This window comes from Moschus berezovskii, chromosome 4 (genome assembly GCF_049115385.1).
Source record: "Moschus berezovskii isolate FMDL1 chromosome 4, NW_MosBer_1.0, whole genome shotgun sequence".
NCBI lineage: Eukaryota > Metazoa > Chordata > Mammalia > Artiodactyla > Moschidae > Moschus > Moschus berezovskii.
This window is the reverse complement of record NC_142463.1, coordinates 62483738-62503902: the sequence shown is the minus strand read 5'-3', so window position 1 is coordinate 62503902 and position 20165 is coordinate 62483738. Positions and strand designations below refer to the sequence as shown.

General features: G+C 41.4%; 1 protein-coding gene across 3 annotated transcripts in view; it reads right to left on the bottom strand.

Annotated features, from left to right (window-relative positions):
* Positions 1 to 20165, bottom strand: part of SAMD13 (sterile alpha motif domain containing 13) — a 50422-nt gene that overhangs the window by 16555 nt on the left and 13702 nt on the right. For all 3 annotated transcript variants that reach the window (XM_088834867.1, XM_055403604.2, XM_088834868.1), the window contains one exon: positions 1438 to 1549. In XM_088834867.1, the coding sequence (XP_088690993.1) occupies positions 1438 to 1549 (112 nt within the window). The remainder of the gene's footprint in view (positions 1 to 1437; positions 1550 to 20165) is intronic.

The window sequence follows — 20165 nt, the reverse complement described above, 5'->3', positions numbered from 1 at the left end:
GGTGGACATATGCTTTCATTTCCCTTGGGTAAACACGCTGGAATGAAGCTGCTGGATCATGGGGTAGATATATGAGTGTTTTTTTACACTCCCACTGACAATGTAGGAGAGTGGGGTTGCTCTATATCCTCATGAACATTTGCTATCAGTCTCTCTAATTTTAGCTGTCCTTGTGGGTGTGAAGTGTTTTAAGCTGTTATTCTGGCAAATTTTCCAAATTAACAAAAAATACATATGCAGGGATAAAGTTGAAGAAAAAAACTGGCTGAAGGAAATCTAGAGATTAGATTTATTTATGACATTAGAGAAGTGCACTTTTCTATATACGATATTAGATATTTATTAGAATACAAGATATACATCTCATTAGAAAACATGATATTAGAAAACTGCACTTATCCAAACCTAGCTTGAGAGAGTAAGAAATGGCTAAGGGGATGTGCAAGAAGCAGCGAAATGCATTGCTCAGTTTATAATTCTCTCAATTACATTATAAAATTAGAAAAGTGAACTTAATGCTTAGAAGACTGCAGACTTCATTAATAGGGAAATGGGAACTCTGTGTTTTCCTACAGAGCTGGTCTGGTGTGGATCACATGTACCCTGATTTGCTTACTCACGGTCAAAGCCCTTTGAGAACCATCCCTACAGTGCTGGCCCAGCCTGGAAAACGGAATCAGGAATCACCCAGACAGCTGTGGGGGGATCTCCTGCCCTTCTCTCCATCTCTCCAGTACCAACACTGGATCCGAGAGAGGGAATTCACATTTGGGGGGCATCAAGGGGGGGCCAGCACCTACCCTAGGCACTGTGCCTTCATCCCTGCCCTTTAATTCTCAAAATACCACCCTACAAAGCTAGGCACTGAGAGCCTGGTATTACAGATTTGAAAACATGACCCAGAGGGTCATAGCAGCTTGCCCGGGATCACACAGAATTACAAGAACCAGGATTGAAGTCCAAACCCTGTGCTCTTTCCATTCGACTTTGCTCAGCACCCAGCAAGCAAATTGGGGGAGCCTTAATGAACAGCTCGGGTGGCGCAGAGGCCTGCAGCAGACGGGAGCGTGTCTCTCTGCCAGAGTTGCCCCTGCTTTTCTTCTTTTTTCTGTGTTCTGCTCTCTAGTGTGCTTGTGTGGAAGGAAGGGCTGGGCGGTCTTTCAGAAGATGCAGATGTGGATGAGACTTGGCCCTCCTCGCTGCTGCTGCGCCCAAGTCTCCGTCTCAGCGCTTGGGTTTTCCTCTTGCAGGAAGGAATCATTAGCTTGTCACTTCCGTACTTCCCTTTCCTACCCTCTCAGTTTCCTAGGGGCTGGGGTGACCTGGAGCCTCACTGATCCCTCACCGCTCCCTATGCCTTTCCTTCTCAATCCCTTCTGCTTGTTGTGGGGAAGGGAGGCAATCATGTTCATTGTGTATTTCTCTAGACTGCGTTACCTGTTCCTGAAATGCACTAGCTTGCTCTTCAAATCCTGCCATTCGGAAGTAATTGACGACATCCATCACGGCCCAGTCTGCAGGATCTGGTGGCCTCCCGTTCTCCATGGAACTGCAAAATAAAATACCAATCAGGACGGCTATCAGGGCAGAGTGTGCTCACGACCGTGTGTGGCCAGGTCCCCACTCGGTCTCCCAGGGGCAGGCCTGGGTCAGCTCACAGGAGCTGGGGGCCCAGACCCCATGGTACATGCTTCAGGACCAGAATCATTCTTGTGTTTCTTGGGTTCAGAAGATCATTGCTCTCACTGGCCCAGTCACTGCTTTCTCTATAAACCTTTAATATAAAGTATTCCCTCATGTATTGTTTTTTAATTTAGAGATATTTGGAGTGGTCCAATGACTGGCAGCCCACAATATGATATTCACACTCCTGAACTAAGAATACCAGACCTTTTACAATAAGGCCCCAACACATCACCACTTTCCCCACCCCATCCCCACACAGCCAGGGCTAAAGCCATTCCCCAACAGCCATGCCCTTCACGTGCTGTTCCAGCCACTGAAGGCCACCTCGGCTGTCTCTGAAAAAATCCTAGCCTTCCTACTGGATCAAATGCCACAGTCCCTATGGGGCATTTTCTGCTCCACCTGAAAGTGTATTAGTTACAACTGCCTCTGAGTTCCAGACCTCCATTCTAACTCCTATCAGAGCACTTTCCACATTGTATTATACTCTGCTTACTAGACAGTCTCTAGACTTTCTACTAAAGTGGGAGATGTGGGCTGAAGATGTACATTTGGGCCTAACCAGTTCTCACTTTATTATTCCTTGCATCAACCGAGTTGTTAGGAATTCACTCAATGTTCAGGCAACTAGATATTGATTAGGCATTTGTTTGAGAGGCTTTCTGGGTAACCTCACTGGATTTAGAGAGGAGAGGCGGAAAGGTGGAATAGAGAAAGAGTCGACCTGCAGTTACTGTGTCTCTGCTTATTTCCGTGTTTCGAGAGTACTTCTTTGGATTTCTCTATGCCTTGTCCACGGTGATTCTTCTAGAGTATAAATCCGATCACATTGTCCCCTGCTTCCAAACTTTCAAAGGCTTCCCACTGCCCTTTGGATAAATTCCAAATAGTTTCACCTGGCTCAGGAGGTCCTTCAGGACCAAGCTCCCTCCTAGTCCTCCAACTGGGAATACATTTGGTGAGTAAAACAGAATAGCCCTTACTTTGTGAGCACACAGCACAGGGGGAGTAGACACTGGCCCACAATCAAACAACTAAATGCACAGCCGTGCAACGTGGCGAAGGGTGGGCACTCTGTGCTATGGCAGTGGGAGGGCCTACAAGCAGCTTTCTTGTGGAAGTTTCTTTTCAGGTAAGGTCTGGAGAGCAGCCAGAACGTTAAGCATAGAAAGAAGTCAGGTAAAGATTGTTTCAGGCTCTCTGACAGGAATACATACAGAGAGCCCTGCTGGTCTCAGATGCCACATTGAGGATTCTGAATTTTTGTCTAGGAGCAATGGGATTTGTTAAATGGTCTGAGGTAATGGGCGTGACCTGATCTAACTCACATTTCTGGAAAAAAAGAGTATTGGAGAGGAGCCAGAGGAGAAGACAGGACCAAGCAAGAGCTCATGGTGACTGAGGCTATGGTGGAAAAGTGGAGAAACATGTGGATTTAAAAAGTACTTAACCAACAGAATCAGCAAGACTTAGTGGCGGACTAGTGCGTGCATAGATTCAAGGGATTAGATCCGATAGACAGAGTCCCTCAGGAACTATGGACAGAGGTTCATAACACTGCACAGGAAGCAGTGATCAAGACCATCCCCAAGAAAGAGAAATGCAAAAAGGCAAAATTGTTGTCTGAGGAGGCCTTACAAATAGCTGAGAAAAGAAGAGAATCAAAAAGCAAGGGAGAAAGGGAAAGATATACACAATAAATGCAGAGTTCCAGAGCAAAGCAAGGAGAGTTAACAAGGCCTTCTTCAACTAACAATGCAAAGAAATAGAGGAAACCAACTGAATGGGAAAGACTAGAGATTTCTTCAAGAAAATTAAAATAGCAAGGGAACATTTCATGCAAAGATTGGCACAATCAAGGACAGAAACAGGATGGACCTAACAGAAGCAGATGATATTAAGAAGAGGTAGTAAGAATACACAGAAGAACTACACAAAAAAGAAAATGACCCAGATAACCACAATGGTGTGATTACTCACCTAGAGCCAGACATCCTGTAGTGCAAAGTCAAGTGGGCCTTAGGAAGCATCACTATGAACAAAGCTAGTGGAGGTGATGGAATTCCAGCTGTGCTATTTCAAATCCTAAAAGATGATGCTGTTAAGGTTCTACACTCAAAACGCCAGCAAATTTGGAAAACTCAGCAGTGACCATAGGACTGGAAAAGGTCAGTTTACATTCCAATACCAAAGAAAGGCAAGGCAAAGAATGTTCAAACTACCACACAATTGTACTCATTTCACATACTAGCAAGATCATGCTCAAAATCCTCCAAGGTAGACTTCAACAGTATATGAACTGAGAACTTCCAGATGTTCAAGGTGGATTTAGAAAAGGCAGAGGAACCAGACATCAAATTGCCAACATCCGTTGGATCATAGAAAAAGCAAGAGAGTTCTAGAAAACATCTACTTTTCCTTCACTGACTATGTTAAAGACTTTGACTGTGTGGATCACAGCAAACTGGAAAATCCTTAAAGAGATGGGAATACCAGACTACCTTACCTGTCTCCTGTGAAACCTATATGCAGGTCAAGAAGCAATAGCTAGAACTGGATATTGTCACCTTGCTTATTTAACTTATATATAGAGTACATCATGTGAAATGCTGGGCTGGATGAAGCACAAGGTGGAACCAAGATTTCTGGGAGAAATATCAATAACCTCAGATATGTAAATGATATAACCCTTATGGCAGAAAGCGAAGAGGAACTAAAGAAGCTCTGCTGCTGCTAAGTCACTTCAGTCGTGTCCGACTCTGTGCGACCCCACAAGACGGCAGCCCAGCAGGCTCCACCGTCCCTGGGATTCTCCAGGCAAGAACTCTAGATGAAGGTAAAAGAGGAGAGTGAAAAAGCTGGCTTAAAATTCAACATTCAAAAAACTAAGATCATGGCATCAGGTCCTGTTGCTTCATGGCAAAAGATGGGCAAACGATGGAAACAGTGACAAACTTTATTTTCTTGGGCTCCAAAATCACTGCAGATGGCGACTGCAGCCATGAAATTAAAAGATGCTCGATCCTTGGAAGAAAAACTATGACAAACCTAGACAACATGTTAAAAAGCAGACATATTACTTTGCCTACAAAGGTCTGTATAGTCAAAGTTATTGTTTTTCCGTTAGTCAAACATAGATTTGAGTGTTGGACCATAAAGAAGGCTGAGAGCTGAAGAATTGATGCCTTCAAACTGTGGTGTTGGAGAAACCTCTTGAGAGTCCCCTGGACAGCAAGGAGATCAAACTAGTCAATCCTAAAGGAAATCAACCCTGAATATTCATTGGAAGGACTGATGCTGAAGCTCCAGTACTTTGGCCACCTGATTCGAAAAGCTGACTCACTGGAAAAGACCCCGTTGCTGGGAAAGAGAGAAGGCAGGAGGAGAAGGGGATGACAGAGGACAAGATGGTTGGATGCATCACCGACTCAATGTACATGAGCTGAGCAGAATCCGGGAGACGGTGAAGGACAGGGAAGCCTGGCGTGCTGCAGTCCATGAGATCGCAAAGAGTCAGACACGACTGAGCAAGTGAACAACAAAAAAGTATGTGCATGCTCAGTTGCTTCAGTTGTGCCCAACTCTTTGCAACAGTGTGAACAGTAGCCCGCCAGGCTCCTGTGTCCATGGGATTCTCCAGGCAAGAATACTGGAGTGAGTTGCCGTGCCCTCCTCCAGGGGATCTTCCCAACCCAGGGAAAGAACCCATGTCTGTTATGTCTGCCTGCATTGGCAGGCGGGCTCTTTACCACGAGCACCACCTGGGAAGCCCAATGGTAGACTCGACATCAGAACTAAGGAGGTGAAAGTGTCCTGCAACTGGATGGATGGTGGCAACTTCACTTAGACCGCACCACCAGGTTTAGCTGGACACACTGAGTATGGGGTACCATCTACATCCACGTTGAGATTTAATGCGGAATATGTGTCTGGAGCTCAAAGCAGACGAGTGGGCTAGAGGTACACAGTGGGGAACCAGAAGTGTTCAGATGGCATTTGAAACCCTGGGAGGGGACAAGGAGAGAACTGGGTCCAAGAACTAAGCTTGGGAACATTCAACATTCAGTGCAAGTTGAAAAGATTCATGTTACCTTCAATGGAAATGAAATTGCCCAGAGTTTGTGCCTTTCTGAAAGTCTTTGAATATCTAGAAGTCAAGGGTTGAGCTGTACCTTTGCCTCACTCACCCTCAGAATAATGTCTCACTCACAGTAGGAACTTAAAATATTTGATTTAAAAAAATCTAGATACATGGTGTAGATGATCTTATTTGCAAAGCAGAAATAGAGACACATGTATAAAACAAACGTATGGACACCAAGGCTGTAAGTGGGGGGTGGGATGATTTGGGAGATCAAGACTGACGTGTATACACTATTGATACGATGTATAAAGTAGATAACTAATGAGAACCTACTGTGTAGCTCATCAAATGCTACTTAGTGCTCTGTGGTGACCTAAATGGGAAGGTAATCCAAAAAAGGGGATACATGTACATGCATGGCTGATTTACTTTGCTGTGCAGTAGAAATGAACACATTGTAGGGACTGATGCTAAAGCTGAAACTGCAATACTTTGGCCACCTCATGTGACGAGTTGACTCACTGGAAAAGACTCCGATGCTGGGAAAGGTTGGGGGTGGGAGGAGAAGGGGACAACGGAGAATGAGATGGCTGGATGGCATCACCGCCTCTGTGGACATGAGTTTGAGTGAACTCCGGGAGTTGGTGATGGACAGGGAGGCCTGGCGTCCTGTGATTCATGGGGTCGCGGAGAGTCGGACACGACTGAGCGACTGAACTGAACTGAACTGAACTGAAAGCAACTATACTCCAGTAAAAAGTAATTAAAACAACAACAACAAACTTCTCTCTAAAGAAAAAGGAGCCACTAATCAATGGCATGTGTGATCAATTACTTATTAACACAACACTTAATTTAAAAACAGGGTCAATGCTCACTAATTAGAGGTACGTTCCCTTTTGGGCACAGAGACTGTAAATCTGTCAATACTGCCCTTGTGTCCGCACACTCATGTACTTGCTCACTCACACACGCCACATGTCCCTCACTTCGTCCTGATTCCCCACCCCCTCCCCCACAACGTTTTCCTACCATTTAGGCAAAACATACGGGGAAAACCTATTTTTCATCCTAACATTCTTAACATGTTAGGGTGTTAACATGTATTTTCAAATCAAAGCTAAATGGGCTTTTAAAAAAAATATCATGCTGGGATTTTCCATCATCCTATCAGCATAAGCAGTCATGAGCTGACATTGAGGACTCTTTTCTAGGTACCATTTACCTTCCCTCTCTTGCTTAAGTTAGCCTTGAAAAAATGTTTCTAAAGGAGTTCATTGTTCTAATACACTTCTTAGGTTTTCTAATCAGCTCACTTCTAGCAGTGAGCACAGTGACCCATCTGATACACTTTTAAGTGCCCCAGAAAACATCTGAAATCACTCTCCCTGTGGCTGACTTCCAGAGAAGGCAATGGCACCCCACTCCAGTACTCTTGCCTGGAAAATCCCATGAACGGAGGAGCCTGGTGGGCTGCAGTCCAAGGGGTCGCTAAGAGTCTGACATGACTGAGCGACTTCCCTTTCACTTTTCACTTTCATACATTGGAGAAGGAAATGGCAACCCACTCCAGTGTTCTTGCCTGGAGAATCCCAGGGACGGGGAGCTTGGTGGGCTTCTGTCTATGGGGTCGCACAGAGTCAGACACGACTGAAGCGAATTAGCAGCAGCAGCAGCGGCTGACTTCAATTAGCTGCCTTTCTTCATAAAGAAGAGCTATCGAATTGTGATAACAAAATATCAGTTCAGTTCAGTTCAGTCACTGAATCGTGTCCCATTCTTTGTGACCCCATGGACTGCAGCACGACAGCCTTCCCTGTCCATCACCAACTCCCGGAGCCTACTCAAACTTATGTCCATCGCTTTGGTGATGCCGTCCAACCATCTCATCCTCTGTCTACCCCTTCTCTTCCTGCCCTCAATCTTTCCCAGCATCAGGGTCTTTTCCAATGAGTCGGTTCTTCGCATCAGGTGGCCAAAGTACTGGAGTTTCAGCTTCAGCATCAGTCCTTCCAAAGAATATTCTGGGTTGATTTCTTTTAAGACTGACTGGTGGATCTCCTTGCAGTCCAAGGGATTCTCAAGAGTCTGCTCCAACACCACAGTTCAAAAGCATCAATCCTTCAGTGCTTAGCTTTCTTTATAGCCCAACTCTCATATCCATACATGACTACTGGAAAATCCACAGCTTTGACTAGATGGACCTTTGTTGGTAAAGTAATGTCTCTGCTTTTTAATATTCTGTCTAGGTAGGTCATAGTTTTTCTTCCAAGGAGTAAGTGTCTTTTAATTTCATGGCTGTAGTCACCATCTGCAGTGATTTTGGAGTCCAAGAAAATAGTCTGTCACTGTTTCCATTGTTTCCCCATCTATTTGGCATGAAGTGTTGGGACCGGATGCCATGATCTTAGTTTTCTGAAATGTTGAGTTTTAAGCCAACTTTTTCACTCTCCTCTTTCATTTTCATCAAGAGGCCCTTTAGTTCTTTGCTTTCTGCCATACGGGTGGTGTCATCTGCGTATCTGAGGTTATTGATATTTATCCTGGCAATCTTGATTCCAGTTTGTGCTTCATCCAGCCTGGCATTTCACATGATGTACTCTGCATATAAGTTAAATAAGCAGGGTGACAATATACAGCCTTGAAGTACTCCTTTCCCGATTTGAAACCAGTCTGTTGTTTCATGTCCAGTTCGAACTGTTGCTTCTTGACTTGCATACAGGTTTCTCAAGAGGCAGGTCAGGTGGTCTGATATTCCCATTTCTTAAATAACTATCCACAGTTTTTTGTGATCCACACAATCAAAGACTTTGGCATAGTCAATAAAAGCAGAAATAGATGTTTTTCTGGAACTCTCTTGCTTTTGCGATGATCCAACAGATGTTGCCAATTTGATCTCTGGTTCCTCTGTCTTTTTTAAGTCTAGCTTGAACATCTGCAAGTTCATGGTTCACCGACTGCTGAAGCCTGGCTTGGAGAATTTTGAGCATTTTTGAGCACATCTCTCCTAGCGTGTGAGATGAGTTCAACTGTGCGGTAGTTTGAGCATTCTTTGGCATTGCTTTTCTTTGGGACTGGAATGAAAACTTACCTTTTCCAGTCCTGTGGCTACTGTTGAGTTTTCCAGATTTGCTGGCATATTTGGTGCAGCACTTTCACAGCATCATCTTTTAGGATTTGAAATAGCTCAGCTGGAATTCCATCACCTCCACTAGCTTTGTTTGTAGTGACGCTTCCTAAGTCCACTTGACTTCACATTCCAGGATGTTGGCTTTAGGTGAGTGATCACACCATCGTAGTTATCTGGGTCATGAACTTTTTTGTACAGTTCTTCTGTGTATTCTTGCCACCTCTTCTTAATATCTTCTGTTTCTGTTGTGTCCATATTATCTCTGTCATTTATTGTGCCCATTTTGCATGAAATGTTCCCTTGGTATCTCTGATTTTCTTGAAGAGATATCTAGTCTTCCCATTCTATTGTTTTCCTCTATTTCTTTGCATTGATCACTGAGGAAAGCTTTCTTATCTCCCCTTGCTATTCTTTGAAACTCTGCATTCAAATGGGTATATCTTTCCTTTTCTCCTTTGCCTTAACCTTCTCTTCTTTTCTCAGCTATTTGTAAGGCCTCCTCAGACAACCATTTTGCCTTTTCGCATTTCTTTTCCTTGTGGATGGTCTTGATCACTGCCTCCTGTACAATGTCATGAACCTCCATCCATAGTTCTTCAGGCACTCTGTCAGATTTAATGCCTTGAATCTATTTGTCACTTCCACTGTATCATCGATACAGTGGGATATAAGGGATTTGATTTAGGTCATATCTGAATGGTCTAGTGGTTTTTCCTACTTTCTTCAATTTGTCTGAATTTGGCAATAAGGAGTTCATGATCAGAGCCACAGTCAGCTCCCGGTCTTGTATATATACATATATATATGCATACAAAGTATGCTACGTTGTAATTTTAGGATGGGAGCCTTTCCTGATTCTTATTCTGCTGGGATATGACATCATCACTTCCTCAGCTCTGAAATATTCTTGAGCATCACAGCAGAGAACAAAGGCTTTGCAAAAGTGCTGGCAGCATACCATGAAGAGCAGGAGTAATGAGGAAAGTCTCCTACTTAGGGCGAGGGCATCCACACAGATGAATCTGGGGGGAGAAACCAATCGATGCATTTAACGTCTGATCCACCTAAATTATAGCTGATTAGCTCAAAAGACAAAGGAACGTTAAAAATCACAGTGTTAGACCATGCACATCCTGAAAGGAGAAACTGTCTCCATCTCTGCATCTCTCCAGCGCCCAGCACTGGTTGGACTGGAGTGTACAGTTGATACACAGCGAAGATTTGTTACATTAACGGACTAACAACCAGAGGGTACTTACAGTCTACAATACGCTTTTCACTTATAACCTATTGTCAGTCTTCTAGCTCCTTGTAAACTGGCTACTGTGACCTGATTTTTAGGAAACTAAGGCTCAGAAAGGTTAAGAACTCACCCCAATCACATAGTATATAAAACCAGGATTGAATTCCACACATGTTTGTCTCCGTATCTATTCTTTTTCCAGCCCATACTTACTGATACAATAAATGTTTACTAAAAGGCTACTGTCCTCTCAGTGCTTAGAGACAGGTTACGAGGATAGGCATGCATATCCTTCAAGGAGCTGACACTCTGGTGAGGAGAAGCAGACATGTAAACAGTGTACTCTAAGTGTTAGAACTGGGAGAATGAACTGGTGCCTCTGAGGATGCATGCACCGGAGGGCCTGGATAATGCTGCTTGACTAGGATACTTGAAAATTTTTAATGCAATTCTGAAAGGCATCACTTGCTTCAAACACACACTCAGTTCCTCCCTGAGAGGAGAACTGTCTGCAAAAGCAGAAATATGCAGGCACGCATTGTCACTTCTAGGTTGTTTATGTTAAATAATGATAAATGATTTTGCTGGACCTGTCCAGTGGTTTCAGCAACAGTATTAAGAAGAAACCTAGAGGTGGTCCACGGAGAAGGCAATGGCAAGCCACTCCAGTACTCTTGCCTAGAAAATCCCATGGATGGAGGAGCCTGGTGGGCTGCAGTCCGTGGGGTCGCTAAGGGTCGGACATGACTGAGCGACTTAACTTTCACTTTTCACTTTCACACATTGGAGAAGGAAATGGCAACCCACTCCAGTGTTCTTGCCTGGAGAATCCCAGGGAAGGGGGAGCCTGGTGGGCTTCTGTCTATGGGGTCACACAGAGGCGGACGCGACTGAAGTGACTTAGCAGCAGCAGCAGCAGCTGAGGTGGTCCAAGGCCACATGATGGTGGGGGTTCAGGAGGCCAGAGTACCAAGGCCAGATAAAACGATGAGAACATTTCAGAGGATGGATTTAAGCGTCACCTTTCCCCACTGGGAAAGCCATATGTTTCCTCAAGGACTGTTATTTGTGGCCAAACTGAGATGCTTTGTTCCCTTTTAAATGGGCCATTCTCTTCAAATCTTTTCTTATAACATGCCCATGTCAAACTCCAGGAGGAATTTGAATGGTGCTGTTTAAAACACCTCCCAGATGGTGGTTCCCTTTGTGGGTGCTAATTTTGCACTAATGAAATGAGATGGCAGATATAAAAGTTCCATTATCATTTGTTATTTATTACTATTGTCACAGCAAAATATTTCCCAGAATATAATGTAAATATAAAGATGATAAATTCATGAATATTTTTCCAAGCGTGGAGACTTTGAAAAAATATATATGCATTTTTGCCTTATTATAAAAAAGACTAGCAAGAAATGAATAGCAGAATTTGTCTCCAGTCCCATCATTATTCAAATCAGTGTTCCCATTTAACACTGTCACCTTTCAGTACCTGTGCATACGATTGGGAACATCATGTATGGATAAAGATTACATCATGTATGAATACTTCACACTGGGAACTGATTATCCCTTAATTAAACAATCACCTCACTTTCAGAGAGAGCTAAACAGTCACAGCCATGAGGACGGAAATGCAATAAGTAACAAGTTTGGCAGATACATGCAGATTATGACCTTATGGTGAATGTTTTCATGTTGGCATGTGATAATTTGAAGTGCTAGCAGCAAAAGTGTCCATTTCCCTTTAATTTTATTAGTGGAAACAGGTGAAAAATATTTGAAACTCTTTCTTGGAATTTAGTGTGTGTATATTTTATGGTAGTTATGCTTTTATAGATTCTGAAAGTTGATAAGACCAGAGGAAACTCTGGATATATACAGCCCATGTGGGATTTCAAAACCCCATTATACTTATTAATTGCATTTCAACTTTAAAGTTCAGAGCAAAAGTTACTTTCTACTAGTTAATATATTACGGTGAAATTTATTTATCACTCTACTTTTATAAAGCTAATTCTCAATGTTACTTGTGTTTCCACTCAGAAATACACTTGAACTTTGTACTATTTTGATCTTTATAACTTAGTTTTCAAATTAAATTAACCTGCTCTTTGCTTATATCTTAAAACAGCCTTTGGCTAAAAGCAATATAATTTTGATCATAATAAATCAACATTGATCTCTTGACCTATGGACATAGCTAAGGATGAAGCAACCAAATGAACTTTCATTTTATCTCCATTTTTTTTTTCTCCCTCTCCCTTCATCCTAACAAGTAGGGATCTGGCTTAAAGACAGCCAGAAAAAGAGAAGGGATGATTCAAAGTTTCCTGACAGGACATTTTTCATTTTTTAGTATTCAGCTACGTAAGAGTTGACTGCGTTTAACTGCCACATACCCAAGCAACAAAAGTACTGAAAGAGCAAATAGCTCTTCTGTATATTCCAAATTCTTTAGCTTGGCACTCAGGGATTTAATTCAAACATAACTTTCCAGGCTTCTTTCCCATTCCAAGTTTGTACTGAAATCCAACAAGTCAACATCCTGGACCTTCCCATATCCACAGCTTTGGTTATGCTACTCAAAGCCCTGTTTGTTCAGCTTTTAAGGGTTAGAACTCTACTTATTTAAAATAGATACTGGTTAAATGTCTTCTTCCTAATGAACCCAATCAATCTTTCATTCCCATCATTAATTAATTTTCACCTGCTCACGATGAGTCTGGCACTTAATAAGGCTTGGGAACTTGCAGTCTAGTGAAAAGGAAAATCTCAAAGTCAGCTGCAAGATGAAGAACGGTTTTAAAGTGTTCCCTGCCTTATTACAAAGAGCAGTTAAGGAAGAGGAATGGCTCGATGGAGGGAGGAGGGCAGTGTGAGTCAGGCTGTGTTAGGTGTGTGGAGCCCTGAATCCAGAGCAACACCAGGATCAGGTCCCAGGAACAGAGAGGGCAGTCTTACTGCATCATTTATTTCCTAATAGACATCTTCCCTCAGGCTCATGTGTTTCCTCTGAAATCAAATGGCACTCCCTTGGCATTGCTCTGCGAGGAATGTCTCCCAAACACCCCACTCCATTTTTCTGAAAACAAACCTGCCTTTCCCCCCACCTGTTCTCAACTTCCTAGTACAAATAAAGACCTCTGACCTGGTGTAAATAAAGACATTCCTCTCAGGAGGACTCCATGCACTTTTGTATTATATTTGCTATCAGATACAATTCACACCCACATTCACACTACACGTAAACATAGGAATGTTTCATACCCCAGTAAACAATATTAAAAACAACTGCATACAGACTGCCTGCAGAACTCCCCTTCCCTGCTCTGAGCCAGGCACTGCTGCTGCTGCTGCTGCTAAGTCGCTTCAGTCGTGTCCGACTCAGTGCGACCCCATAGACGGCAGTGGTCACTATTCCAAAGGACTGAATGTGGCTTTAATGCTTAGAAAACTCGGTTTTCCTTTGTAGGAATATCAGTAGCACACCAGAATTTATGTAGAAAACAGCAACCCTTCGAGATGCTAATGGATAGAAGATATATAATGCATGTTTGTGAATTCTGCTGACTTTGATAGGAACTCCTTGTTGTTATCACACTTAAAATATGATGATATGATTAGCTGACTCTACAGTTTTGCTCATCTTACTCTTTTGAAATGTATACTTCCTTAAGGTAGCTATTTACAATAGACAAATGGTATAACTGAACAGACTCAACCCTTAACCCAAGTTGTCATTTAATTTAAGGGAATAACCAAACATAACCAAACTTTTACCATAAGACAATACGTTAAGAATGAATTGTGTCCCCCTGACCCCCAAAATTTCTATGCTGAAGTCCTAACCCTCAGTGTGGGCTAGGGCTTTTTGGAGACAGGGCAATTAAGGTTAAATGTGGTCATGAGGGTGGGGTCCTAATCCAACAGGATTGGTGGCCTGGTAAGATCTGTGCGCATGCACCGAGGAAAGTCCACCTGAGGACATACTGAGAAGCACACCACCTACAAGCCGGGAAGACGGCTTTCTCCAGGACTGAATCAGCCAGCATCCTGAACTTGGGCTTCCCAGCCTCCAGAACTGTGAGAAGTACGTTTCTGATGTTTAAGCTATCCAGTCTATGGTATTTTGTTAGGGTACCAAGTGGACTGATAATCATACATTAGAATGAGCGGACAGCCATAAAATACTAAGGAATTAATTTTAGCTTCATTAAGAAAAACAAAACTACCAATTATAAGTATCACTATCAACTACCATATATTCTCTGATCCAAGAATCCATACATATAGCACTCTGACTTATCCTACCAAATGTATCCACAGAAGGGTTATGACATCAGATTCTGATTAGAAAGGTCATGTTGCAGGTCTGAATTAGTGGCTCACTTTCCCCCTCTCCTCTCCACTGCCCCCCTTTCCTTTCTCTTTCTCTTTCTTCTTCTGTCTTTCTTCCTCCTTCCCTCTCTCCCTCCCTCCCTTTCTTCCTCTCTTTCTAACAAACTATCTGTTAAGAAGTATTTGGTATTTAGCCACTTCAATGTCCTAGGAGTTTTATTTTATTCTCCCATGTGTTCAGTAGAGTGGAATCTTACATTATGATCACTCCCTGTTCCAGACTGCTGTTCCTTGGAAAGAACAGCATGCCAGGAACCCTCTATCAGTGTGCTCAGGTAGACTCAAGCAGAATGGTTGTGGGGTCTGGGAAAGGATGGGGTCTGGATGAAACAGAACATCCAGGAACTACTTAGCAAGCTGGTTGCAATCTCCTCCTTGCTTTCAAAGAACACACATCTAAGGACTGCTGATTATTTACTTGACAACACAAAAGGACAGGAATACGAGTAAATGAACAAAAGCTGAAGCCAGTGATCAGATGCACAATTACTTCTAACAGCTTCCTCTTCCTCCTTCCCTAAGGAACCTGGCAGGACTTCTAGGCAAATAAATAAATATCCTGTGAAGTTATTTATTTAACCCTAGATGTGACTGATTCCCTTAGAATTAGATGCCTGACTGATGTGTGGATTGCTATACACATAAACATTGCTGGATTTTTTTATAATGAGGTTAAGTAATGGTAGCTATTGTTATTTTTGTTATATGAAAGGTCTCTTTAATAATTCTACAATGAAGTCAGTTTTGAAATTTGGCATGTTAGCCACTCAGTTGTGCACAACTCTTTGCAACCACATGGAGTGTAGTCCACCTGAATTCCTCTGTCCATGGAATTCTTCAGGCAAGAATACTGGAGTGGGCTGCCATGCCCTTCTCCATGGGATCTTCCCAACCCAGGGACTGAACCAAGGTCTCATGCATTGCAGACAGATTCTTTACCATCTGAGCCACCAGGGAAGCCCTACCTGAAAATTCTAGCAATGCCAATAGAAATTCTAGAAATACCAATAATAATTTCTAACTTCATCCTAATACCTTATGTCTATCATTCACTTCCTAATCTTCTAATTCACATTAAGATGACAACTTCTTTAAATTTAATAATTAGCTTAATATTTAATAGTTAACAGTCCTCAGAGAGGGCTATCTCAAAAGTTAGTATTAATGCACATATGGCCAATTAATTAATGACAAATGAGCCAAGAATATACAAAGGGGAAAAGATAGTGTCTTCAATAAATGGTGCTGGAAAAACAAGAGAACGATGTGCAAAAGAATGAAACTGGAACACTACCTTATACCACATAGAAAAATTAATTCAAAGTGGATCAAAGATTTGAATGTAAGGCCTGAAACCATAAAGCCTGTAGAAGAAAACATAAGTGGTAAGCTCTTTGACATCAGTCTTGGCGATGACTTTTTTTTTTTTTTGGAACTGACTGCAAAAACAGAGGCAACAAAAGCAAAAATAAACAAGTGGGACTGTATTAGACTAAAAATCTTCTGCAGAGCAAACAGAACCAACAAAGTGAAAAGGCAACCTACACAGGAGAAAATATTTGCAAATCCAAAATACATAAAGAATACATATAACTCCATAGCAAAAATAAATATTAATAAACAATCAAATTTAAAAATGGGCAGAGGATTTGAATAGACATTTTTTCCAAAGAAGATACACAGATGGCCAACAGGTATATGAAAAGATGTCTACACCATTAATCACCAGGGAAATCCAAACCAAAACAATAAGGAAATATCTTATGCCCTTTAGAATGGCTGTTATTGAAAAAAAACAAGAGATAACAAATGCTGGCAAAGATGTGGAAAAGGGAGCCCTTATGCATTGTTGGTAGCAATGTAGTACGGAAAATAGTAGGGAGGTTCCTGAAAAAAATTAAAAACAGAACTACCACACAATTCAGCAATTTCGCTTCTGGGTATCTAACTAAAAGAAAGAAGAACACTAAATCAAAAAGATATAGCTCCCCCACATTCATTACATCACTATTTACAATAGCCAATACATGAAAGTAATCTGAGTGTCCATCACTGGAAAATAAAGAAAATGTGGTGTATATATATATATAGAAGAGAATAATATTCAGCCATAAAAAGGAAGTTCTTGTCATTTTTGACAATATAAATTGAATATGAGAGCAATTTAAATGCCCTCTGCAAGTAAAATAAGTCAGACAAAGACAAATACATAATCTCACTTATATGTGGAATCTGAAAATAAAATATTAAAAAAATGTAAATCCAAAACCATAGATACAGAGAACAGATTGGTGGTTGCCAAAGGTGGGGAGAGGGGTTGCAGAGCACTAAATGGGTGAAAGTGGTCAAAATGTACAAACTCGCAGTTATAAAATAAGTAATTCATGGGGATGTAACATTCAGCATGGTGACTGTAACTAATAATACTGCACTGTATATTCGAAAGTTGTTAAAGATAGTAGATCTTAAAAATTCTTATCAGAAGAAAAAAATTTAAGTCTGTATGTGATTCATGTTAATTACAGTTATCATGGTGAACATTTCATGGTGTATAGAAATGATGAATTATTCTCTGGGGGCTCAGGCGGTAAAGCGTCTGTCTATCAATGCAGGAGACCTGGGTTTGATCCCTGGGTCGGAAAGATTCCCTGGAGAAGGAAATGGCAACCCACTCCAGTACTCTTGCCTAGAAAATCCCATGGACGGAGGAGCCTGGTGCAGGCTACTGTCCATGGGGTTGCAAAGAGTTGGACACGACTGAGCGATTTCACTATGTCACTATGATTTCACTATATCTGAAACTAATACGTTATACAAAAATTATATCTCAGTGTTTAAAAGTTAGTATTTCAATATTAAAGTGAGTTTAAAACTTTCCAACATTCATTACTAAGAAGAGTATCACTTTACTAATTATAAAAGAAATGTTAGTTCCCAAATTTAGTCTTTGCTTCATAATAAACCAACTGAACACAAAGGCAGAAGAAGATGGTGAGTTACATGAGCAAGAAAAGGCATGATTTTAATAAGAAATAGCTTCTTTTGAAGGTTGCCAAACTTTGTTGCTGTGAGCATTCTATTGCAGTAGAGCTTCTCCACGCTGGGGTGAGGGGTTGGTGGTGGTGGGGAGATAAACCACTTGAATAGCTGCTAACTTACTAAAAACATCTATTGTGTCTGGGAATATTAGTTCCTCCTCCCTACTAGGAGAAAAGGAAAAAAGGGAAAAAAGACCAACTGATGAAAAATGGAGTAATAAGACTAAAAGAATGGGGGAAAAACTCACACTGTATACTTGTAAGTTGTATAGATACGCACATATATGTGAAACACCTAGAATTTTTTATAATTTATTGAAAATTCTACATGACTAAACATGGATCATTAGTAAGAGTGTCATGTACCAAAGTTTTGATTAATTCAAAATCTGTGATTCTGAAATCCATAAAAAAAGAGAACATTATGATCCCATTTGTTCAATAAAAGTTTATGTCTCCTTCATATACATCGGGCTTCCCTGGTGGCTCAGACAGTAAAGAACCTGCCTGCAATTCAAGAGACCTGAGTTCGATCCCTGGGTCGAGAGGATCCCCTGGAGAAGCGAATGGCTAGCCACTCCAGTATTCTAGGAGTGGTATCCTGGAGAATCCTCATGGACAGAGGAGCTTGGTGGGCTGCAGTCCACGGGGTCACAAAGTGTTTGATACGACAGAGTGACTAAGCACAGCACAACACACATATATATGGATACAGAGAGCTCTATATAGAAACTGTCTAGAAGAAATACTCCAACTATTAAGATGGCTCCCTCTTAGTTATTTTATAACTTAATAATCACCATGAATCCACTATGCAGAATAAAAGCTGTAATATTTTTTTAAAAAACTATAATCTTGACAATGCTTATATCCATCCCACCCCTGAATCTCTGACCTGAGGGAATCATCCTCCCCAACCTCATATTCATTTAACCTTTCTCCCCATGCACGTGTGCAAGAGCTTATTTTGGCTATAACCTGTGCAATATTGTAGCCTCTAAACACAGGTGGCTGTTGAGCATTAAAAATCCAACTAAGAAATTGGGTTTTTCATTTTAACTAGTTTAAATTTAAAAACTCAAATTAATGTAAATTATGTTTCTTATCAACACAACTTCATTGTTTTGGTGTGATAACATTTCCCTTTAACCACTGGATCGCCTAGATACTACTTTGAAGTTCAACCAGATGCAGCTCTCTTTCTCTAGTTTCACGCATAAACACATGGCAATCTAGTTGGCATCTATACATCGATTCAGGATAAATTATCTTTTCTATGCACCCATGTGATACTGTAATGTGTTTGATGCAGACAGCGCAGGTTATAAGACTCTCTTTGTATGCTGTAACTGGTAATTAATAATCTTACTATTTTAATTGTAATAAAATATTTTAGTTAAAAATAAATATGGATACATTTTAAAATGTAAAAATGAGGCATACCACTGATGCAGAATCAAAAGGAGATGCAGAAACTAGCACCAGAGTCAGATCAGTAAAGAAAAAAGGAGTCTGACTCAAAGTATGTTGGAAATTTCATGATGAACAGCAATTGCAATTTGTTGGAGCAGAGCAAAAGGAAAAAAGCTGTTTGAAAAATGGATATTAAGAGACGTTTTTAGCAAAGACATAGCAAATTTGGGAACTTGCTTCTCAACAGTCAAAAAGAGCTAATAACATTAGTCACCTGTAATCAAAATTCAACGTCCAACAAAACATTTTGAAGTGATTTTAAACAGAATCTGAGCTCATAAATTTGTCCAGCTATAAACAACTTGGAATCTAGAACAAAAAACAACACAGTTTTTTTCAATAGCTATGTTGTTATATTCAGTTTTTAGAATATTATGAAAAAAATACTAAAAAGGCAGTTCATCAAAAGTGAGACATTTTTCAATCAAGCCATCAAACAATTGTCCAAATAATGTAAGATCTTTCTAACAGTATCTAAGATCGATTGAACTGTGGTGCTGGAGAAGACTCTTGAGAGTCCCTTGGACTGCAAGGAGATCCAACCAGTCCATTGTGAAGGAGATCAATCCTGGGTGTTCATTGGAAGGACTGATGCTAAAGCTGAAACTGTAATACTTTGGCCACCTCATGCAAAGAGTTGACTCACTGGAAAAGACTCTGATGCTAGGAAGGATTGGGGGCGGGAGGAGACGGGGACAACAGAGAATGAGGTGGCTGGATGGCATCACCGACTCGATGGACATGAGTTTGAGTGAACTCCGGGAGTTGGTGATGGACAGGGAGGCCTGGCATGCTGTGATTCATGGGGTCACAAAGAGTCGGTCACGACCACGTGACTGAACTGAACTGAAGATCGATTGGTTCAAATTTAGAAAAACACAACTACTTTTCTTTAGCTTCAGATGAGTAGTGCAACATCAAAAGTGAAAAGTGTTAGTCAAAGTCATGTCTGACTATTTGTGACCCCACAGACAGTAACATGCCAGCCTCCTCTGTCCATAGACTTCTCCAGGCAAGAATACTGGAGTGGGTAGCCATTCACTTCTCCAGGGGATCTTCCTGACCTAGGAATCAAACCCGGGTTTCCCACATTGCAGGCAGACTCTACCA